The following is a 25417-nucleotide window of genomic DNA, read 5'->3' on the forward strand; positions in this document are numbered from 1 at the left end:
TGTACTCATATAACTAAAAAAACCAAGCTCTAATCATGCAAAAAAAAAAAAACTTATCTGACGCTGTCATTCCGGAGCCCACGAAAAACACGTCCGTCCTCTAGCAGAAACGCACCCAAAACCGGATTGTGTACACGGATTGTGTACAGCGCCATCTGGAATATCGTCCCTGAACTGCAGTTTGTATGTACTTCTATGAGACAGCGCCATCTGCCGTTTACGCCGGACAGAGATACTGCCGTTGACGCCGGACAACGGAGACGTGACAAGGTTAGACTAAGAGGAGCTACGCCCCTAAAATGCAGCCGCCGCGGCCGGGATTTGATCCCGCGACCTTCGGGTCAGCAGTCGAGTGCCATAACCACTAGACCACCGTGGCGGGGCAGAAATAAATGGAATAAAGACATAAAAGATAAAAAGACAAACATGCACAGAGAGAGAAAGAGAACAAGAGGTCGAAAGAAAGAGGAAGCGATCAATACAAAGAGCGAGAGAAAGAAAGGGAAGAATGAGAAAGAAATGTAGAAAGAGCGAGAAAGTGAAATTCTTTTTGTTTTTTAATTCTTTGCAATTCCAATAACCAAGCGGAAAGGGGGGAATGGCGATAACTGCTTTTATTTTTTATTTGAATAAATTAAGGGAAAGGAATAGATAGAGTGAGAAGGAAAGAAGTATAAAGGAACAGATACAAAAGAATAAAGCAAGAGAGAACTAGAGAGAAACAAAGAAGGCCGCCAAGCACCGCTCTTGCTTTATTTAGGCTTGGCACCACTAGTGCAAAGCTGCCATAATTTTTTCATGATAAGTTCTCTTCAGGTAAGTGCGATAACAAGACATATTTATGTATAATAAGCACTCCGTCATTTTGAACTTCAGCAAAGTTCTTGTTGCTTCGTAGAAAAGTGAGATGTTCTCTAGACACCAAAAAAAAAAAAATTGGGCGTCCTCACGAGGACATATTCGCTCATCGTCGTATAAAGCGCAGTTTTTGAGTGTCATTGACGACAGCAATAAAAGCGTTCCTTGGTTCGAGGGAGATGACTGTACCGTCCTCTGGAAGCACCCTGACAGGGGCGTAGCCAGAAATTTTTTTCGGGGGGGGGGGGGGTTCAACCATACTTTATGTATGTTCGTGCGTGCGTTTGTATGTGTGCGTGTATATATACAGAAGCAAAACTGATAAATTTCGGGGGGGGGGGGGGTGTTGAACCCCCCCAACCCCCCCTTGGCTACGCCCCTGCACCCTGAAGTGTTGAAGAAACGTCGCTACGTACAAGAACACTTCCATAAGACCCAGCGTCTCACCAGCGCAAGCGCGTTTACCTGAAAGCAGATAAGTTATATAGTTTAGTTGCGGAAAGCTGCATATGCTTGTTGCTAGAAAGAAGTCAGTCTGCGGCCAGCACTGTTTTTAGATGCGAAGTATCTTAAGGCCGAGCTCAATCCGGTGGTGGTGGTGTGCGGCGTGACCACCCTTACTGCGCATGCGCATACCCTCTCCACACACCTCCTCTCCACTCACCCTCTCCACATTCCCTATCCACTTTCCCTCTCCCATACCCCTCTCCCCATTTGCACTCTTCCTCTGAAACGCGGGCTAGACATGCCGAAATTCTCACCTGCGCAACGCCGCGATGAGCTCGAGCGCATGCGCGTCCCCTCCCCTTCTCTCTCCTCTCCTACGCTGCCCCCCTCTCGCCCGCCTGTCGACCGCGTTCCCCGCTCGCCCTGTGAGAATTAACGGCCAGGCTAGATGGAAGATACGACGCGCGTAGCGTCCCTCTTCGCGTTCCACGACGCGAGGCCGGTAGCATGCCCAACGAACGCCAACGGAACGCGATCGTGCAAGTGCTCCGGCTTCGCATCGCCTCATGGTCCCCTTTAGCGGGAGATGGTGTAATTTTTCATTGAACAACGTCGTGGCTGAAACATTTATACATAAACATCCGCGCATACAGAGGGTAGTGTAAATCGCTTCAGCGATCTTTGAGAGCTATAGATTCTGCGAACACTTTTCTACGCAATAAAAAGCAATGACATCTGCTATAGTTATTTAAGCCTCTAATAAATGAAAGTGTTTTACATTCGAAGAAAAAAATTTTTATTTATTGTGCAGGTAAGCGTAGGCATCTTCGCGCATTTCTGTTCAACTATAGTAGACTTTTATTGTGTATGCCTCACAAATTCACAATCTTTTAAAAACACCGTTAGTCTTAGATAACGATCTGCTAAAATTAGAATAAAGCTCGCAATACATTTGGTAAAGTGGATAAAAGCCGAAAGAGTGGGTACGAATGTACGGAAAGCTCACCGGTAAGTGTATCTTTATCGTAAGCTCGTGGGAGTAAAAAGTCGTCAGAGTGGTCGCTGGTGTTCGTCCAAGAAAATGCTTTGTACTTTGCATCCCCAAACAAGTCTTACTTTAAATGATGTGAGTTTCGTAACGGGCTCTTACGTATTACGCTGGGAGGACGAAGGATAGTTTCAGCAACGGAATCCTTGTTTCAAAAGATTGACCGTCAAACGCACGAACAGCATCCAAGTTTACAAGAACCAAAAATCGCAACATTGTACCTACCTACGCTGAAGGGTAGGAAAGCCAGCGGCTTCTCAACGAATTCCGTTCCGTCAGAATTTAGGAATCGTGTCGGGTCGTACTGAAGCGGGTTGCGCCAATAAGCGGGGTCATTGTGCAAGCTCCACAAATTGGCTATCACGAAGGTGCCGGCAGGGACGTGGTATCCACAAACTTCGGTGTCACTTATGGTACTGCAAACCAAGCAAAAATTGCACATAGAATATGTTTTTGGAAATCTATGGGCCAAACTAACTTACAAAAGCTCTTTTACAGAGCTTAAAGGCGGTGATGCTCCAAGTGTGCGAAAACAGCTGGTGGGAAATTGTAACAGAAATGTCGCTAAAGTACACAAAAGGACACCTGCGCTACCTCCCGCAACGAAGGAGGAGGAACTTTCAGTTCCTTTAGGACGTGTGAATCGCATTTTATTCATTTTCTTTCTTGCTAACACGGAGTTTACCATACCTATCTTAGGATCGTAGTACTTACATCCGAGAGATTTCAGGCTTCGAAGAAAGGATAAAATATAACATGAGTTCAGTTTCGCATGTCATATATCCAATCTGATAAAGAACCTGATAACAGTTTAGAACTGCAATGCACGGGCACGTAGTCGTTAACACTTATTATGCTTGCAGTATACAGGCCAACTTAACCTATTTACCTTATCCGCATATGTGGTCCCTCTGATTGCATGTAACCGCAATACAGAAAAAAAGCAAGAACTACACAAAGAGAAGTGATGGCATGCCATTGTCCCATTGTTCGACTTACAGCACATCGAGAGCTTCCCTGTTCGCTGTATGATTGTACCTTCGTATTGCCACATGGTCGTGACGTTGAAGAAGGCGGCGAGAAGACTAAGAAATACGAAACTCTTTATTTGGGCGAACCTGTGTCCGGAAAATGAAAGCTCACAGTACAAGCGATCTGTGTAACGGACCGGTTACATAGAAGTACAAAAGTGAGCGCGCGTGGTAGTACGCTAAAAATACTAATTCTCGCTTACGATCTTTGTTACTTCAAAAATACCTCAAGAGACCTTCGGATAGGATATCACATAAGGATCGAGATGAATACAACTCGTTGGGACGTAATTATTACGATAAATAGTAAACGTAGTTGGTAAACAAGGAACAAGTGCTAAACGAGATGTTTAAAAGTAAGAAGATACGTTTCACGTGAACAAAACAAAATACAGTAGAAGTAAAAGAAGATGTTGGAATAAGTTCGCGTGCGTGTGTGTGTCTGTGTGAGGCTCTAAAAAATGTATGGAGAATAGTTATGGGCTAGGTGATACAAATTATTATGTATAGTGTCAAGAAACAGGAAGAACGTGGACGCTAAGAACATCGAGGAATAATATCGCCAAAGGAAACACTACAAGAATATGAACTAAAGAACGGTTATGGATCAAGGTATGGCTCGTTTGTTGGTTCGACACAGCCTAATGAAAGCAACAGACAATTCAGCCATGGAAGGTATGGAGGACATTATTTGTAGTTGACAACTGTGGTGTAGTAAATAGGACATAAATGGAAATGGATTAAGGAGGAGAAAAAAAACAGTCACAGTTTCACCGCAAGGGCGAAGAAGCAATGAATGCAATAGCAACAAATTGTAGTGTTACACGAAGTGAGGCTGACAGCTAACTGTTTTGTATCCGATCTCGCGTAACTACAAAAGCTGGTGTAAAAGAATACGGCCGCTCCAGGAAGATATGCTCTCCGCATAGTCACTTCGCGTTGAGAGCGCAGCACGTAGAAGGGTATACGAGCCGCCCGCTGTGATGGCTTTCGAAAAAGCGCGCGCGAGCGATCGCGACCGCGCCCTTAGATTGAAAGTTCAAAGTGGCTGCTCGCACGACACCCCCCCCCTCCTGCTCTGCCCCCCACCTCGCTTCTTTTTTCATGGTAGTTAAAGACGGGCGGAGCGTTTCCTGTCTGCTTCGACGGCAGGCCTCCCTAGCGGGGTGATGCTATCGCATTCACCCTCCGAGCGACGGAAATGGGCCGGCTCGTTTGATCTCTGCTTCGGCCGCGTTCGTCGCCCCCGCTCGCGCGCTTTTACCCGCTGTAGAACACACACTGCGCGAGGAGATCTTATCAATTTGGACTTCATATTGGAAGGACAGGACGGCGACGGCAACGACGACGGCAAAAACCCGTCGAGACTGTCCATATAATTGCTATCGCAATAAAAGACTAACCGTTGTGAGTGACCAAACCTACAGCCTTCGTATAACACGTCCGATTGTCTACCAGTTGAGCTACAACGGCGGTCGTTCCCCCATTCACTTTATTGTGTACTTATGTTAGTGTAATCCTGAGATAGTTGGCCAGCTCTACTTGTCACCATGTCATGGTCACGTGGAAAGGTAATCCAATCGATGCAAGGTTAATCCAACCTATTATAGCGCTTGGTACGAATGAATTTGCAAAACGGTGGGAGTTGCATACTGCGCATTTAACATTGCACAGAGATATTAACAAACTGATGGTTTGCTTCCAGAAATGTCATTGCTGTTTCTGCGTCAAGTTGTTTTCTACACTGATGATTACGTAGGCCACACAAGAATAAAATGTCAGATGACACGCTCTTGCTCTTCATAGATTGATAGGTGTTCCGCACAAGCATACGTCCACCGCGACCTCCTATCTAGTCCTTTTTTTTATTCTTTGAACATCTTTTATTCGACAAGCTAACGTTAATATAGACATCCTTATCTGAATCTCAGGCTACCTTTCTTGTTCTCGTGATGACAAAGCGTTTAAAAAGGTTTGTTCCTGGAGTGAACATTACGACTGAAGGATTTGTCTTGGTCAAGGCAGCAAGTCTTCCTCAAATGTGTTTTAAAGCGAATGCATTAGATGCCCCATCAAACGCGAAGATTCACCGTCGGCGTCGGCATCGGCAGCGTCAACACGACGGATGCAAGAAATCACGTGATGACGTCACTATAAACCTCGTAATGACGTCACAGATAACCAAAATTTGGGACGTCATCAGGACACCACATAACGTGACGTCATGTGATATAGTGATCAGATGACATCATCGCTTGCCCAAAGGTGAACCGATTACGGAGGCATTGCAAAACCAGGTGAGTTGCAGAAAGATTGTAATCCCTCCGAACCTGCAGGCAGTGCAACACAACGTTAGGTGCAGAAAGCTTTCGGAGGGTGACGGGGGAGGATCAGTATATCGACTGAGAAGAAGAAGATCGGTTTCGCCTTCGAGAAATCCTAGGTGAATGGGTAAAAAACCCTGTGAGTGTCTTTTTATGGACGCCTTGCTTACTCTCCCTAACCTCAATGATGGCGAAATAAAAGAACAAGCTCGTGTTTTTTGAAAGCTTCAAAAGAATCACTCGCATCCTGTGTACCCCGATGGGAGCGGTTGTCGTCAACCGTAGTGTCTCCAGGACTGACGCCATAGTATATGGTAGACGACGCCTGTCCTCCCATCCGATCGGCTTCTCACGGCCGATCACGGCGTCAATCTCTCGCTGCACTTGAGCCTGCATACCGTCCGGGTCACTGGCGGCGATGTACAAGTTCCACAGAATGGCGGTCTGCACGGTGTTAGTGGCTGCGCCGTACATTGTGATTGCGTTTCCTTCCAAGTGGTCCACTGCAATTTACGCGAAGAATATGTTCTATACTTACCAAGGAATCAAAAGCAGCACCATAGTCAAAAGTGTCGAAAAAAAATAATTAAGGGAGATGGCATGGTCAGGGATAGCACATCAACTGAAAATCTGGATAAGAAATCTTGTCATCATCATGGTCATTTTCAGGAAGGATAACTTATGTGCGAACTGCACAGTTCAGAGCAGAGATCTCCGACACCTGCACTCTGTTGAAATTACTGTTATTAGTGTCGTGCTTTCCTTCTTCGGTTTGATGTCTGTTTATTCTTGAAGCATTTCCGGCTTCTTTGGTATCTGCTCCTGCAAAACATAAACAGCGCAAGATACTTAAGAAGGAGGAAGTAGTTCAAGATTAAAGAGACGAAGAAATGGCAAAAGTAAGTCAGGTCTCCAAATGAGGACGCCCTGCCGCAGAGGGTTACAGCACTATGTGCTCTACAAATGCAGAGACTTAAGCTGTCTCTTCGTGATCTTTAGAGTCCCTGCTCTCAGCAAGCGTAGCAACTATTTTTTAATGAGCAGAACTTACAACTAAAATGCGAGTTAGCTCCCTTGTTTTCTTCTATCTTCCTCAGGTAACCGTCCATGAAGTCTCTCTCAAAATAATCTTCCATGGTTTTTTTCTCGTTTCTTCACTTACGTCCTGCGAAACACACACACGCACACACAAAAGGAACACCAATGATGTTTATGCAAATGAGAAGGTGTACGTGTCTTAGAATGTCAACTGCATTTTCACAACTTGCAATTCTTTCACGGCAGACCAGTCCGCATTGCCTATACTAGAAGTGTACACTTGTTTTTCGCTCTGCTTCATATCCACATACATTCGCCGACATCACTGTAAGCTCTCCATCTTACAAGAGTACAAGGCTTTCCTCTATCGAGATAATGTGTACAGTTTATTTTCCCGCAATGTCACTAAATTTTCTTGGTCGTTCACCCTCTCTTGAAGCTCTTTTTAGATTCACGAAAGCACGCAACGAGGGGTGCATTTTGCTAGCAATGCTAACATCAGTAGTGCCTCATTGCAGTAAATTATTGGTTTTTATATCTGGTTGCTTTTATAAAACGATTATTCCCGTGCATGTTTCGGCTAGAATGATAAGTGAGCAGCTGGAGTCGAGGACATTTCCTGCAGCCAAAATCATGGAGATATGCCCCGAATTCGTAGAAGGCACCAAAAGCGTTACTGACGTACATAATCTCAACAGGTCTGTGCGACAACCTGTAGACTTTATGTGCTTCCCCAAGTGTGCTCGTAATTTCGTCCATCCTTATCTTCTGTCTCTCTTTCCGCCCCTTTATCCCTTCCCCTAGTGCAGGGTAGCAAGCCGGACTTGCGTCTGGTTAACCTCCCTGCCTTTTATTGCTTATCTCAGCCCCGCCACGGTGGTCTAGTGGTTATGGCGCTCGGCTGCTGACCCGAAGGTCGCGGGATCGAATCGCGGCTGCGGCGGCTGCATTTTTGATGGAGGCTAAAATGTTTGAGGCCCGTGTACTTAGACTTAGGTGCACGTTAAAGAACCCCAGTTGATCATATTTTCCGGAGTCCTCCACTACGGCGTCTCTCACAATAATATCGTGGTTTTACGGCGTTAAACCCCAGATATTATTATTATTTATCGCTTCTCTTTCTCTTTCTCAAGCTCTACTTATGAATAACACTATACTCTGCTTCCTTCACCTCTCTCTGTAGCACTTACCTGATAGTTTCCTTCATGTTCTTCATAACGTCTTCCAGTATGCACAGCTTCGAGTAAGGGATGTAGTTGCAGACTGAGCGGAGTGTTGGCAGGAAATCCAGTAGCGACAGAACGCTTCCGTAGCGCATAAACGTGCTCACCAGTCCTTCAATACAGTGGCATTTGGGATCACCGAGCTCGTATCGCTGCCCGAATATCAACGCAGAAATGTTGTTGGCAGCGCTGGCAGCCAGCTTCGCCGCTATCAGCATAGGTTGTCCCTCGGCGGATTCGAGGATATTCACAAAGCAGATGGATGGATGGATGGATGGATGGATGGATGGATGGATGGATGGATGAAAGAACTTTATTGAGGTCCAATGCTCTCGGTTAAACTGTCAGCTAAAAGCAACTTTCTGAACGGGGTCACAAAACGTTGCCGATCTGAAGCATAGGTTTCTGAGAAAACGTGAGCCAATGAAGATTACACCACTCGCTGAAGGAAAATCGCAAATTTCTGTCAATAACAGCCGAAGATCGCCTGGTCTTTCCTTCGCGATGTCTCCACTAACTGCACAGCAAAGCAGGCCTTGCAGGTATCGGCTGTTTCTGATGTGGCCGCAGGCGATCTCGGAGCCCACGTGCCGCGTCATGTAGGAAAGAGGCCGTCAAGTACCCTCACCGTACACGTCTTAACAAGACGCAACAAAAAACGCGCTTAAAAAGTCAGAGAAAATTCTCAAAAAAGGACATGGCTCATGGCTACGTAAGTTAAGAGCGGCGCATCGCTCTCTTACCATCGCAGCCCCCCCCCCCCCCTGTGAAACTTGGTACCACTGCGCCTTGTACCTCTGTACCGGGACAAAGATCAGTTGACAGGCCAGGCGGGTACCGCAGTAGCTCAGCGATCGATCCACATTTCACGCCTACAGGATACGATAAAATGCCGATCAACGTGCCACTAATAACTTCAGTGAAAAGTAGTTGTAACTTACTTGAATGTGTGCCTCCATAGATATGTTAGCGAATCCAAGGTTCTTTAAAACATGAAAGCAGTATTTGCGGTTTACTTGCCACGCTTCTCCGTTTAGGGACGTCATACCTGTTTTAATGGAAGTCAGCGAAAAGCGGGTGCTTTATTGAATATCCGAAGTAGATTTCCGCAGACTGATGAGCAGCAGTAGTGGTTGCACAAAAGTGATACGAGGCGGGTGATACAATTTGAAACATTTCTAACCTTTTACTCCCAGATAACTCAAGATGAAATCGTTTGGCCGATAAAGCACGTCCGGGTTCGAGAGTCCCGCTCTGATGGATTCGAGGTCATTCAGTACAACTACTCTCCTACATCCAAGCCGAAGCCTGTGAACGACACATAGCTGGTCATACATCCACACTGGTCCAACGGAACCATAATGAGTCATCAAAAACTGACTGGGTACTTAAAAGGCCCCTAAACCACCTCCAATAATTCAGTAACACTTCAAGTGATTGCGTGCATCGAGTTCTGAAGGCCGTCACGATCAGCAATGCAAACGTAGCAGCGCTACGAGCCGCGGGCGTGCCACAATATGAAAAAAAAAAGCAACAATCGGTTCTCTTCTCCGGGCCTGTAGGTCTCCCCAGCGATGGCCGTGACGTCACCATTGATGTCACGGCCAACGTCATAAAAGCGCCAAAAAACATGACTGATCCCTCTGTCATAAGAATCGGTATAACACGAAAGTGAAACGTGTCTTCACAGACGTAGTTGAGCGTTTGTTGTGCATTCTTTCGCCCCAAGGGCGAAGGAATGAATGCTACAGCAACAAATTGTAATCTCAAGCGAAGAACGGCAAGCAGCTCGAAACTTGCAACGCGCTGCTCAAGCAGAAAGGACGCACGGAACGAAACATACACAGGATGAGAGCGAACTGTCACATTTGTAACTTATTTCTGCGTGAGCACCGCGCTCCTTTCGCAAAAGCGGCCGCTGCAGTGAGCCAAGTGACCTTCGTGATCTCAACGCAGACGTACGAACCACAGCGATCACGAGATAAACGCACGCACGAGCGACCACGCCCTGTAGAGGCCGGCGCTTGTCGCAACGGCGGCGACCTTTAAAGCGTGCTCCTCGAGCCCTTCGCGCCATCTCGCTAGTGATAACGAAAACGCGCTGTAACACCGATCTCTGAGTACCGCCACCGGCAAATGGTGTATATAAATAGCTCGCCGTTAGCATTCGAAGAACGTGGCGTCCGTGGCCGTCTCGCGCTGCGCGCTGCGGAGCGAGGGGTCGTAATTTTTTTTTTTTTCAGAAGCCACGGAAGTGGCTATTTCGCGATTAAGATGGTATCCGATTGTTGTGAGCCTGCCCTTTTGCGCATGTCTATACCTCTGTATTGCATTGCACAAAACATTATCTGTTCGTTGTTTGCCTCGCTTTCTGCGCATGCGTTTGCATATATATATATACTACTGCAGTAAATTTGGAATAAACAGTCGAAAGTTTGCGCTCCCCTTAACCCTCCCCTTGTGTTTTCTTTGCGCGAAATAGCCACTTCCGTGGCTTCTGAAAGAACATGAACCGACTAGCCCAACAACGTGTGCTTCTGGAGGGGTCGTAAGTTCGATTCCGGTGACGGAACTTCTGGTTTTTTTTCTTTGCCCACTGTTAGTCTTTATATTTTACAACGTCATATCCGGGACGGAAATACGTCAGTGGAGCCGTGGTGGACCCCGGCATAAAACACTTTCGTGTTAAAAGAACCTGTTTGTCTGCTCGCAGGTACGCGCGCTCGCCATCTTGCACAGTGAAGAGGAGCACTCGGCCAGGAGTAGAGACGAGCCCACTAAGGCAGTGTAGCGAAGGAAAGAGCGAAGCGAGCGAGGGCAGCTTTACGATCATCAAACGCGAGTAACTCCTCTATTGCGTTACCGCACAACTACAGCACCACAACTAAATTTTGACCTCTAGGTGGTTTAGGGGCCCTTTAAGAACAAAGCAATGTGATAATACAAAGGAGCATTTTACAGTACGTGTTGCAGTGCCAGAGCCTGAATCATGTCCGCGTCGCGTGCCCTCATGCATGTACGCGCAGATGCGTGTGCATATCTATTCCCCCGCCCCCTTCCTATCAGAAAGGGGTGGGCAGGGGGAATGGGCAAGGGGGGGGGCGGGTTCAATACCCCCCAAAAATTCCTACCCCTTCCTACCAGGGGCTTGGCAAGGGGGGGGGGGTCAATATCTCTCCGGAAATTTTCACTTTTGCTTGCGTATATATACACGTACACATACAAACGCACACACGAACATACATAAAGTGTGGGTGACCCCCCACCCCTCCGAACAAAATTTCTTGCCACGTCCCTGCTTCCAACTTAATATTTATTCGATTTCATTGAGTTTATTTTGTTTATTTCGTGCTTAAAAAGGCGGTTGCCATTCTCCAGGGAAGTTTTCATGTCTTCAACATGCAAAAAATCTTTGAGCTATATGTTGAAGGTTCTTACTTCATTCAAGCCATTATTCGTGCACCTACCTACCTTAAAATGGGACCATACTTTTCACTCAAGTCCTTGAAGGCTTCGTGGTATGGTTTTTGTATGAAAGGCAAGTAGCCGAATATTGGGAATCCTCTTGGGCCTGGTGGCAATTTCTTTTCTTGTCGTTTCGTTGTTGTCACTATGCAAAGCCCCAACGCGAACAACGCAACAGAAACGACAGCCAAGCAAGCTGTGACCACTGGCCAGCTGCCTTCCCACAGCACGTCCTGAAAGAAAATTAGGAAAGATCTTAGGAGCCTGGTCGCGCAGCACATCAGCCCAGAAAGCTACACGAGCCCTCCTGCGGTACTTGAAAGCAACTTCATTGAGCGACCGCCTGTGAAACTCGGCACTGTGTGTGTGATGTGAAATGTGTCTATCCTTCTCTCTCTTTTACTCCCTTATTCCCTCTCCCCATGTGTAGGGTAGCAAACTGGACGCATAGTATAGTTAACCTCCCTGCCTTTCCTACATTTCTTCTGTCTCTCTCTCTATCCTGAATTATGTACAAATAGGTACCATATATGTGGTTCTGAGGCTCCAATTCAAGTGAGCGTAATCGTACAGCTGTCACACTTCTATTCCCTCTTGTTTACACAATAAGGAATCTGTCCTTTGTGTTTCTGAAACGTTTAGACCATGTATGGCCAGAATATTTCAGGTCGCTTAGCTAGAGCTTGCACTCCAACGTAAATATTGCCCCAAAATTTATTCATATAGGTGCTCGTCGTAAGAATTCTGGGTACTTCTAGCTCTTAGTCGCTGTTATCGGTACTCTTGCTTGAAATCACAAATACACCACAGGGCTGTCTCAGCGAGGAGGGGAAGGAGGATGAAACTTTATTATTAGAATCCGGCGGCCTCAGTGGTGTGGGTGCCACACATAGGCGTCAACCAGGAGCCCTTGGGTCCTGGCGGCGTCCTCGGCCCGTCTGATTGCCCAGAGCTGTTCCTCTGGATCTGTGCTGAGCGGCACCGTCTCCCACTGCTCATCATTAGTAATTTCGCGACCCTGTCGGACCGCCTTTGGACAGGCCCACAGGATCTGAGGTAGGTCCGCCCTTTGCTTACATAACTGGCTGGGCGTCGCGTTTACGTATGCATATGCGTTCCATTGCTCCTGATGCGCTTCCGTGCTTTGATACGTCGCGCTTAATAACCTTATGTGTTTAATTGCTGACACGTCAGCGACAAGCATTCTGAATGGGTGTGGTCGTACATGCATTCAAAACAAAACGAAATGCAATAAAGCTGAAACACGCAGTCCGAATGAAAAAACAGGGACTAGCATACGACAGCGAATCAGTCATAACTGGGGAAACAAAACTCCCTGCAGTTTCTTTAAAGCTCGGTCGATGAACGAATAAAAAATTAGGAAGCTCGATGTATCGAAGAAGCATCTATGAACCCTGAAGGTTTTTGTTAAAATATCACTATAACGAGTCGTAGCCTGCACCCTGCGACAGCTTCGACTTTCTTCGTTACGCGCGGCACCGTTCTTGTTGATAGTTGCCTCATGCAATCGTAATTATCTGGCTTAGGTCACAAAACTACCATTAGACTGCAAGGCACGCCATAGTGGAAAACTTGCGAATTATTTTTACCTCCTTGGGTCCTTTAACGTTTTTGCATTACGCGCCCGCCGAAATACTGCCGCCGTGGCCGGGATTTTGCATACAGTCAAAAGGAAACATCACTTGGCACCACTGCCGGACTGTAAAAAGAAACTGTTTATTTACGTGCGCGCACACTGCAGTGAGCAGAAACACTGATCAAATTAGTCGCCATTCCGAAGAGTTATCATGTTCATGACCACTGATCACGGTGGCACCCTTATGAACATCGAATGATTTTCGCATGCAGCTTTTTTTTTTTTTTCGCCTCTCGAGACTGGTTGATACCCTTCACGAAAAAATGAAGTCGCGTCAGCACATAAAACTTTACCACTGCTGCGGTCAGGAGGTCTGTATATTGGCTGCAGCCTAGGGTACAGTCAAAGTGCTTTTTTGCGAGCAGCATCACATCAACAACGCTGTTGCTGCACAGCTCTTGCTTGCTGAAAAAGGTGGTAAATATGTCCTCTAGCTTCTTCACTGCCTCAAATAAGGAGTCAGACGGGTAGAGAAGCCCACCTCTGTCACAAAGCTATGTGAACTCGCAATTTTTGCCGGTTTAGCTGTGGTAAGAGAACGTTCCTACACTCTGTGCATGTCATTTCGCTTTAGGAACTTTCGTGCCACATAACCGGACATATAATATATGAGCCGATCATCACTCTTCTGCTCCACGTATTCTTTGTGATCAGATAGAATCCTCTGGAGTATGCGCTCCACCAAGTCTAGGTTCCCTGCTTCAACAGCATTGTCCAAATCGTCAACTCTTGACTTCTCGCGTGGAGCCGACGGAGCTGAATCAGTGGCCTCACCGTCAGTACAGGGCGCTGCAGTTTTCATGGAGATTGTAGAATCAACCGCAGAGTTCTTCCGCTTTCTCGGAAGTCTTGGATGCGACGCTTTCATTGACAAGTAACTTGGGGCATTGGGCAGTAACGTCGGCACGGCGTCCGGCGTCAGCTCTGGTCTCCCACGGGGTACGCGAACTTCTTCGCCGTTTATAACGCGCACGTAGTTTGATCACACATAACGGCTCGAAGTGCAGCTCACATACAGAGCAGCTTTCGTCCAGGGTCCTGTCCTTACGATGTAAATTGCGCTCCCAAAGTTTTCTCCGTGCTTCGTCTTTTGGAACAGCGAAAAGCGATGGCTGCTCACCTTTTTTCCAATGATAACCTGTTTCGCACCCAGGTGCAAATCAGTGTCGTTGCCGCCGACGACTCGGCATTGCTTCACTGTCGCATGGCCAGCAAAGCAATCGCCAGAAAAACTTCCGCTAAGCGAGCGCGAACACAAGCAACAGGTCACTGCGAGGCGTCCGAGAAGGCAGAGCGGCAGAGCTACACAGACAATCCTGCCAGCCCATGCTACGGCAGCGCCGCCACGCGGATCGGCTTTTTGTCCACGCGCGCCGCTTCACGCGATGCATGGCGAGAGGGGGCGTCTGAACACACTACACACTACCCCATATTCTAGTACACTATAGTTCTGGAAGCGCCGTACTATATCTGCACCTCAAAACACCGCCTTTAAGCCAACAGAAACCATTATATATAGTGCGTCTGAGCGTTCTGTACACAGGCATTTTTTTTTTCACGTTCCCACGCGCCGAAGCACGCTACACAATCAAGGTTGGTGGAAATGTTATGAAGTAGACTAAAGTGCATCTCAAAACGACATCTTGCACATTCAGTAGCGCAGACAAAACGTGCGATCGGCAAAAAATGACCCTTGATAATTGTTTGCATCGCTCACTATAAGGCAGCTTGCACAGCAACGCGCATAGCGGTGGCAACTCGTTAACTGACAGCTTTAGTTGGGCATCCGCAACAGCCCTGCGGACACAGGCTGCTGTTGGAAATGGCTGGTAGATAACTTCCGCAGAGCTGCTGCAGACGCCCAGCTAAAGCTTTATAATTAGTACCTACGAAAGCAGTACACTCACCGTTAACTGGCGCCCGTTGTTCCTGTCCGCAGCTCCAGGAATATTCCGTCCACCAAGCGTCACCGCGTCACTTCGTGCACGGAGCCGGCGTCAACACCAACACCACCGAAGACGCGCATGAACAGACACACAACCCGCGCAACCAACACGCAACGCATTCCAAGAGACGAGAAGACCGAGAGGAAAACAGAAGCAGCACGCCACCCCGGCGCCGTTGTGGCGCGTTGCCTCGCCTCCGTCGTCGAGCCAACGCGCCACAACGGCGCCAAAGGGCAAGCGCGCGATATGTATGGCGTATTCGCAATGCCCACGAACTATAGGTGGCGCGCCGTGCTTTGCAAGATGGCGCCAGGAGGAGGGTGAACCCGATTGTTAGCATAGGAACAGATAGGACGTGCGGACGTACGGACCATGCCACTTTCACCGGATGAGGTTATGAGCTGCGCTGAAATGGATATGGGACTAAAATACTTTCCCAAACCATGGAAAGTGCTAAGTACTCGGCACCTAATTATTTGCTGCGAAGTGAAAGGTTATATTTCAGCTCCGTTACCGTGCATAACGATGCTTTGCGAAATCCTGTGCGTGCTACATAAACCTGTATGAACTAGAATTGACGTATGAGCTGAACGGCACTCCGAGGTAGTACGTACCGAGCCTGCCTGACGGATTTGCCGCAGTAGTAGGCCGCCAGCGAGTAGCGCCATCGCTGCTGCGCGTGATGATGGCTTGCAAACATAAAAGTGTTCTGCGATAATACTCCTTCGTCATTACTTGCGCAGTCGGAAACGCGGAGTTACGTCTTCAACGGAACACAAGCATTTAACATGCCATTCAGTAGCGCTTGTGTCACAGCCATGCTGAGACTCTAGCCGTGTGTACTTCACTCGCATGTTGCAGGTTCGATCAGCACGATCGAAACATGAATATCGAAAAGAATAAACACGTATGCTTTTCGCAACGTCGAAGAAGTTCGCCGAGAGGCGTGAATTGTGGCCGTGACTGCACGCTCCATCGCTCTAACATTTCGCTTCACTGGTCGAGCTCTAGCGTGTTGGCGGCATGCGGCGCTCCATAATATCCACAATAATTGTGATACATGCAATGCACAAGAGGAACTATGCTTTTATTTTGATCTCGCGCAAGGATATTACACATTAAATACAACCAAAGTGACTTACGAGTTACGAGCGTGAAAGAACATTAACGCACGAGGGGACGTGAAGTGCAACTCGCTCGTCGTGAGTTAGCAGCTGGTGGTTCATCGTCGCTATCTCTCGGTGCTTTCACAGTCTTCTACGTCCAGTGAAAAATCCTCGTCGTCAAGATGGTTTCTTTCAAAATCACTGCTGAAAGCAATCTGAAGAATTTCCTCCGCCGAACGACTTCGACCACTCCGCGTCACCACGTTTACAATTAGAGAGACGTCTGGGCGCGGAGAACGTTTTGCTCTCAGACCGGTCAACAAGCAAATCGCTTGCAGTGTGCTGCCACCTATCAACAAACGTACAAAAACAAGCGGCGCAGCGGTGGCTATGAAACCCAACACCACCAACACACTGGCGAAGGACGGCGTGGATGGAAAGCGTTCGCTCACACGAAAGGCGTCGAGCAGACGCGTCCTCGAATGATTGAAACGTCGCTCGCACGATTCCTAACAGCGCTTTGCTGACAAAGGATAGAGGCCCTATTTTAATGTATCGCCAACTTGAGATCGCTCAGTTATACATGAGCACATCGCGAGCCCGCGCGACCTCCCTCCCGCGTACAGTGTTATGGGACTCATGCACTACAAGAAACACTGACCAATTATATCTACAAGTAAAATAGGATGAGCTTCAACTGAATATGTCAGACGATAACATTTAACTTACCTACGTGGCTACAGTAAGCCTCGCGAAGCTGATAGTATGTGTACACTGTGGGCTAGCATTGAAAGCGCGAGTTGCCACGTATTTTCACGAAAACTTCGCTTCTCGCAAGAACGAATCAGATTTCTCGTGTCACGGAGGGCCCGGTTTGTTCACTGACGCAGGGAACATGCAAAGTCGTAGTGTTCCTTTCTTACCAACGCGTTAACACTGAGCCTAGCACAGCCGAACAAGGGAGCGACTGCATAGTGCCGCCATTTTGTCGTCTACTAACCCTCCTCGAGAGGACGCTCCTCGATTCCGCTCTGTGGCGCGACAGTCTATGGGCATTGCGAATACGGCGGCGCCGCCAATCGAAACACGCTTCAGGAGAGTCCCGTGACTCCAGTCGAATTGCGAACTCTCTTTCTCTGCCTGTACCTTCCAAAAGGGGTCAAATGGACACCCGAAGAGAGTCACGCGGCCGTGACCCTCTTTTGACTCTTTTTTTCTTAGAGTGTGCCCCGAAGATACGCTGTAGTTCCTGATGCTCACGATTACTTTTTCTCCACTCCGAGTACATCGTTAAAAACAAGTCTCTTTCATTTCATTTGCTGCAAAATGGCAGAAAGTTCAATATTTGGTAGTGAGTCATTACAGAATAAACTAAGGCGGAAACACGGCGGATGCACGGGAAGATAAACTGACACGATATAGGCGGCGTTTACGTTGTCTCTTCCTCTTCCGTAGTGTTCGTGTTTTCAAGCCTTACTTACCTTTACGATCTTCGTCTTGTGTACCGTCGCGTAACGACATCATTTAGAGGAAATCATAAAAACTAAGCTTACGCTGCAGAACTTATAGAAATGGAGTAGCCGAGGTGAACTAAACCTCAACCTTTCCGCAGAAAGCCAGTTAAAACAGAACAGAACAGGTACTTCCGAGGAAGTGAAAATCTTGAAGATTGCGGAGCACCATGTTAGCGCGGAGAGCATCTGTACACTGACGCAAATGACATGTGGGAAGTACTGTTCTGTACCCTTGCGTGTCGGTACGAGGAGCCGTTCGCAACTTATCTGGTGGTATATCCGGATTGTAATCAGTGACAAGCCCTTCGTGTAAGAGCTAGAAGTTGCTTACCTGTACATTTGTATCACACGAGCTGTTGCTGCACTCATATTTCCCCTACAACACCCAGTACTTGACACTTTTTTACTATGTTTTCAGGGACACGAAAGGAATATTGACATAACGGTCATGTGTTCTTGAAAGAGCGGCGGAGGGCTACAGCGTGGTTACCAGTGTACGATGTCTTTAATAAAACTCCGTCATTGTACGGATAGGAACGAAGTCTCTACTTCTGTTCGCCGCGTTTGGGATGTTTTTGCCCAGGTTAAGCCTTACGTACAAGCAGTCCTTGAAGATCCGGGCTTATTTTCTCCACTCGGCTCTAGATATTTTCGTAGTCCGTTTACCGTGGTCTCAGATGGCCGAACAGAAGGCTGATTTCTGGTAGAAGTATCTTGAAACGAAAATAATGGGATGCGGCGCGACATACATTCGACGGAGGAAACGATAGCGGCAGGAGAGCGCGGATTCATGCTGTTACAGACAAAAGGGCCCGATAATCTAGAACTGAAGTCGAGCCGACTGAATGTTTGCTGTCAGACCTTGATTTGGGTGATTTGGTCCGTAATTCCTCAAAAGCAAAGCGCGAATAAACAGTGCTGTGATGCCGTTGTGCCTTTCTTCTTATTACCCTGTTTTATTCGCACTGAGCTTTTGACGACCAGTTGGGCTTGTTTGTTGAACATAGAGGAGGACAACACAGCAGAAACCGACAGGGTGATACATTCTTGAGCGTATTTCGCTAAGGTCTTTGTAGTCATATCGCATCGCAATCATTCGAAGTGACTCCCAGTGGGTCATTATAACACCCATTCATGGTTTGCTTTCGCAGCAAATGTCTGAAAAATTATCACGTCACATACTTTATCTACAGTACAGTAGAGTTACGAACTGCTTCTTCCTCTGATAACTTGCACGCAGGCTACGAGCGTAGATGTGTTAAGAGCGTCAACCTGGGTCGATGTACAGGGTCCGTCAAAAGGCCACTATCCCATGTATCCATATGACAGCATGGACCCATGGAATTGTGGACTCCGATAGGTCGTTCAGACTGTGCTTATACATACTGTTTTTATCAACGATGCATGATAAATATTTCGCAATTTTATTTACTTTCGAGTCATTCACAGCGCACACGTGCGCTGGCATCCACTGAACCGTGTATTTCACACTGTCTCTCTCTTTAGTTTCACATTCAGAAGGGTAAATAACTTTTAAAACATTTTTATTAATAGCTCTCTTCTGTTAAGTGCGATAAGTAGATTGGACGATTCCAAGCATTTCAGTAGATCAACGTTCACCAACATTCTTGTTGTTCTCATTGAAAATTTCTTCACGAGAGTACATTCACTCATCGTCGTACGAAGCGTAGTTTTTGCGTGTCATTGACCACAGCAATAAAACCGTTCCTTGGTTCGAGAGAGATGACCTTGCCATTCTCTGGAAGTACCCGGAAGTGTTGAAGCAACGTGGCCACGTACAAAAACATTTCCATAAGGCCCAGCGTCTCACCTGGGCAAGCGCGCCTACCTGTAAGCAGATAGTTTGCCTATCTTAGTTGCGAAAATTTGCACATGCTTGCTGCTAAAAAGAAGTTAATGTCTGAGGACAGCACTGTTTACTCATTAGGCAACATAGTGACGCAAACATTTACACATGAACATCTACGCATACAGATGGGTGCGGAAGCCGCTTTTGCGAGTTTTGCGAGTTATAATTTATAACTACGCGTTTCTGCGTAATCTAGCGATTGGTTATATTAGCTTGAGTTATTTAAGCACCAAATAACTGAAAGGGCTTTTCATTAACCAAACATATGTTGATTTACTGTGTAACTAATGTCACCCTCTTCGAGCAGTAGATTTTAGCTTCGCATGCCGAAAACTCCCTAAAACACTCTTGGTGGTAAAAGAGACATCTTACAATTCAGAATATAGCTCGAAAAGCAGTTGGGAAAGTGGCTAAGGCCAGATTCACCGGTGCGAAATTTACCAGCGCAAGATTCACCTTAAATGCAAGATTTACCAGTGAACCTGTGAGCAGAAAGCAAGTTGACAGGAACCAAATATAGCACTTTATACCTACCTACGCTGAAAGGCAGGAAAGCCAGTGGCTTCTCAGCGAGCTCTGTGCCATCAGAATTCAGGAATCGTGTCGGGTCGTATTGAAACGGGTTGCACCAATGGGCGGAGTCATTGTGCAGGCTCCACAAATTGGCTATCACGAAGGTTCCGGCAGGGATATGGTATCCACAAATTTCGGTGTCACTCATGGTGCTACAAGGCAAACGAAAAGCCAGGAGAAAATGGCTCCGGCAATCTGAAGGCCAAAGTAGGTTACAAAAGATTTTGACACAGCTTAAAGGCGATGCTGTCCTAAGTGCTTGAGTTAACATTTTTTGTTAGAAGTTTTAACAGGCTGTTTTCAAACGAGAAGGTACCTGCCACCTTCCACAAGGAAGAATGAGGAACATTCAGCTCCTTTAAAGGAGTAGTGACACAAATTCAGACACAGTTTGACTGTTGAATCACACTAATGGGTGCATATAGGCGCCATCTGTACGATATCAGCCGCAAATACAGCCTACAAAGTATTTTAATTGAGTTTTGAAGTTCATGAATGTGCCGAATCGGAAATAGAAGCAAAGAGCGATGATGTCATCGAGCGGTGCCTTTTTGTAAACACCTTACGTCACGAGTTCTGGCCGGGTTACCGGAGGCGTGTACCCGAGGCGGAGACGGACAACGCTGGTAGCGACACCTGATGATACATAGCCTAACCAGAGACCTACAAAACAACATTGCAGCGACCGCTTACTGGCTCTGTGTAAAGCTTTAGCAGTGAGATAATCAGCAACTCACAGCATTCTCATTGCTTTTTTTCTTGACAAGAACAGCAGCACGACGGAAAAAACAGAACAAGAATTATTGTAGGCGGACAAAACGCCACATGATGTCGCTGCGGGCTCCGCGGCTGCTGCTACTGCTGCAGCCGTCAACAGCTCCGGTAACCAGGTATCCGCAAACGTTAGGAAGTCTACAGACGAACCAAGGCTCTCTACTGCCGGGATCATATTGCGTAGTGGACAGATAACTGCTTCGGCCCTCCGACGTGCGTACGTGGGTTTGGTATGCCTTGAGAACACGGCGTTGCCCGGTATAAATACGAGTACGTAAAGCGTACATCACGTCACTTGCATGTTACGCATAAACACTGTTACAGAGCGATCCAGAAGCAGTGAGTGATCTCACTGCTTCCTTCTTCACTTCTCCACCTGCTACTTTACAAATGATCGGAGCGAAAACGTTTCAGCACGTCTAATGCTGCGGCTACTCCAAGCCTCACAGAAAACGCCGCCTCAATTGGACGACGACGACAAGAACAAAATTGCAGCTACCGGCGAGATTCGCAAAGTGAATCGAGCTCTTCTGACTGATTTTTACACTCCTCCCAGTTGTTTCGTCCATCGCCGCACTAGATAAGCAACTTTGACGATCGAGGAAACAAGCACTCGCAACGCTCAACACCATGCTCAACACAGCAGACAAAACAGCAGCGCTGACAGCATGGCAGAAGCTGGCCAGTTGACGTCACCGGCTCTCGCGGTCACCTGATAGTATTTGTTAACGAGTAGGCCGACTACGTCATGGGGCCACGGAGTGCTCTTCGAAATCGAAACTGCCTCCGGTCGTAACATACAAGCATATAATTAATGATTACTAACAGACAGACGATAATATTATGTCAAACAACGAAAAACAAGCCCTTAAAAATAATCTTCCCTCCTTCATTCGAGCATATAATTTAACATTCGTCTCGCGCTGCCGCAAATGAGTTTCGTTGCCGCTTTTAACGAGTCAGCAGCCGTTACGAGCAAAAAACACAGGTTCACAAATTTTCTGACACCACTCCTTTAAGGCAAGTGAATCGCATTTTATTTTATTTCTTTGTTTACGCGGAGTTTACCATACCCATATATCTGGATCGCTTACGTCCATGACATTTCAAGCTTCAAAGAAAATTCGGCAGATCCCACACGCTGTTGGAACCGGATTCATGCGAAGCAGTCGGCGAGTATTTCTATGCTGTATTTTATGGCTATGAGGCGGATGGATGGATGGATGGATGGATGGATGGATGGATGGATGGATGGATGGATGGATGGATGGATGGATGGATGGATGGATGGATGGATGGATGGATGGATTGGATTGAGTTGGATGGATTGGATTGGATGGATTGGATTGGGTTGGATTGGGTTGGATTGGATTGGATTGGATTGGATTGGATTGGATTGGATTGGATTGGATTGGATGGATGGATGGATGGATGGATGGATGGATGGATGGATGGATGGATGGATGGATGGATGGATGGATGGATGGACGGACGGATGGACGGATGGATGGACGGACGGATGGATGGATGGATGGATGGATGGATGGATGGATGGATGGATGCGCTCAAAGTGCCAAAGGTTCGCTAGGAATGCTTCGCATTTAAAAGGTGAAGTATTACATGAAGTCAATTTCGCATGTCACATATTCAATCTAACAGACAACCTGATACCATTTCAGAATTACGAGAACGAACGGCCACGTTGTCGTATGATATTTAAGGTATTGTGATCAACATATTCTGTTTGTCTTATCGGTATATGCATGTTGCATTCAGCAGTGCACCGTTATTAACGATCGATAACTTTAACGAAGCCGTAAGTTGCTTCTTATGGTATAGGTGCAAGAGACCGCTCACATCCTGTGTATTCCAATAGGCGCCGTTGTCCTCCACCGTAGAGTCTCCAGGACAGACGCCATGGTGTAAGGTAGACTACGTCTGTCCTCCCATTCGATCGGCTTCTCGCGGCCGATCACGGTGTCAATCTCTTGCTGCACTTGAGCCTGCATGCCGTCCGGGTCACTCGCGGCGACGTACAAGTTCCACAGAATGGCGGCCCGCACTGTGTTAGTGGCCGCACCGTACAGGTTGATTGCGTTTCCTTCCAAATGATCCACTGCAATTAACGCGAAGCATTGGTTGTGTAGAGAGAGAGAGAAGGAATGTAGGAAAGGCAGGGAGGTTAACTAGACAATGCGTCCAGTTTGCTACCCTACACATTTGGAGGGGGAATAGGGGAGTAAAAGAGAGAGAGAGAAGGATAGACACATGTCACATCATTGGTTGTGTAATTATCAAAGAGTCAAAATCTGCTGTCAGTAGTGAGATAGAAAGGCATGTGAAGGTGACATAAACAGTGAGACCGCATCAGCTGCCAGCATAGCTCAAATACTTATAGGAACTGACGCAACATTAAACAGACACAAATGAAAAATCAGACTAAAAAGCGCCTTCCGACGCTATAGGAACTCCAAAATTGGGAATAATAATCTGAAAGACAAATTTTTATTGGATAACAACACTTCATTCAATCTCTCGAGGGACTTCGAGAGACAAGATTCTTCAAAATCGTTTGCGCACTTACTCGCTCATACATCTTAAACAGAAGTAAGCGTGCGATAAATTGGGTCAGTGACAAACATTGACGGTTTCGGATCGCGGGAGAAAAAGGAGCGCACCAATACACAATGATCGACGGACTGGAATACTTGTTTTTACTGGTTATTCCTTCTGCAGAAGTTGCGGCCCACTTATACAATACCTAACCCACTATCCATGGCTTTCCGTTGAGGAGGAGGAGGAGGAGGAGAAGAAAGACAGGGAGGTTAGCCAGTTCTCAGACCGGCTGGCTACCCTGTGCTGGGGGAAGGGGAAGGGGGAGTGAAAGATGAAAGAAAAGAGATGTTACAAAAAGAAGAAAAAAGAACAATAGCAGACAGACAGACTTTCCGTTGACTTACATTTATAACTTTTGATCTCCGTATAACCTTCCTCGAGAAACGAAGAAAAGATTTTGTACGAATGACCAAGTGAAAAGGGGTAGCCGTCGCCAGGAAATGGCGACAACACTTTCTTTATTTAAGTTAAGTTCAATGAAAAACACTAAAATAGGAATAATCACTCAGTCCTGACACCACTATGTCACGTCGACAGAATTGCTGGCTCTTCAGAGATTGGAAAGATAAATTACCTTTTGGTAACATTTAATCACTACAAATATAGGCCAAGATCGACTATTTATTTACTCACAGATTCCTGCTGTTTTGTTAGCGCCCCAAATAGAGGCGAACCATCTGTACTTGTGTTAGGACACCAAGTGTTCCAGCCATGTATAATCCCTACACAATTCTACTTTCGAAGGTACCACGCCACTGCTACCGAGTAGTAATTTTCGACATTAATATTCCCCAATTATATTGCCTGGTTAGACTTCAAACAGCAAACAAACAAAAGAGAAGAAAACGTTCTATGAAAAACGTAATGTTTTTTTACATTGCTTTTTTTTGAGAAAGCACAGTATCATATATTTCTTAAATAATGAAAATCGCATACAAAAAGAGAGCCACGTATCCTAGCCACCTCACATACACACACATACAAAACTTTCCATTTCTTTATAGGCAAGCAAAATAAAGTGCCTGCTCTCAGCAAGCGCCGACGCAGTATTGTAATAAGCAGTACGTACGGTTAAAATGCGAGTTAGTTCCCTTGTTTTCTTCAGTCTTCCTCAGGTAGCCGTCGATAAAGTCTCTTTCAAAATAACTTTCCATGTTCTTTTCTCGTTTTTTCACTTCCGTCCTGCGACATACACATAAAAAAGTAACAATAATCTTTATGCAAATGAAATGGTGTACGTGTCTTTAAGAATATCAACTATGCGTTCGCAATTCGCTGATTTTTCGTGGTTTAGTGATCGGTGTTTCCGATACCAGAAGCAGTCCCTCTGTTTTTTCGGTGCTTACACTCGGTACTTTTTCAATACTAATCCAGATGTGTTACTTCTGTCGGGAACAGCAGTATCTTACAAAGTGATAAAGTGATTTCATTGTACTAAGGTGAACGCTAGCCTAAAACTATAAAAATATTTATACGTTAGCAGGAGAAGTTCACTTTATCTCAGATCGGGTATCGCACATAAGACCACGCTTTTGAGGTAAACTCCAGACAGAGGCTGGTTGCACATCTGTTGCTAAGACCTTGTGAAAATTTCCACTCCAGAATTTTTTTTTAAACCTCCTTTGTCACTACTGACACTATACTCTTCGTCCTTCACATTTCACTGCAGCGCTCACCTGATAGCTTGCTTCATATTCTTCATTACGTCGTTCAAGATGCAGATCTTCGTGTATGGGATGTAGTTGCACACTGAGCGGACTGTTGGCAGGAAGTCCAGTAGCGACAGAACACTTGCGTAGCGCATAAATGTGCTCACTAATCCCTCGATATAGTGACACCTGGGGTCATTGAGCTCGTATCGCTGCCCGAACACCAAAGCAGAAATGTTGTTGCACACGCTGGCAGCCAGCTTCTTAGCGACCGCCAT

General features: G+C 46.5%; 1 protein-coding gene across 1 annotated transcript; it reads right to left on the bottom strand.

Annotated features, from left to right (window-relative positions):
* Window positions 1-761: 761 nt before the first annotated feature.
* Window positions 762-25417, bottom strand: LOC119381514 (cytochrome P450 1A1-like). Its single transcript, XM_049412801.1, has 6 exons — window positions 25167-25417; window positions 24560-24672; window positions 22732-22990; window positions 20062-20252; window positions 1234-1323; window positions 762-1053 (listed from the first exon to the last, which is right to left on the bottom strand). Exons 1-6 carry the CDS (start codon window positions 25415-25417, stop codon window positions 965-967), a joined length of 993 nt encoding a protein of 330 aa, XP_049268758.1. The 3' UTR covers window positions 762-964.

Source organism: Rhipicephalus sanguineus, chromosome 2 (assembly GCF_013339695.2).
Source record: "Rhipicephalus sanguineus isolate Rsan-2018 chromosome 2, BIME_Rsan_1.4, whole genome shotgun sequence".
In the NCBI taxonomy this organism is placed as follows: domain Eukaryota; kingdom Metazoa; phylum Arthropoda; class Arachnida; order Ixodida; family Ixodidae; genus Rhipicephalus; species Rhipicephalus sanguineus.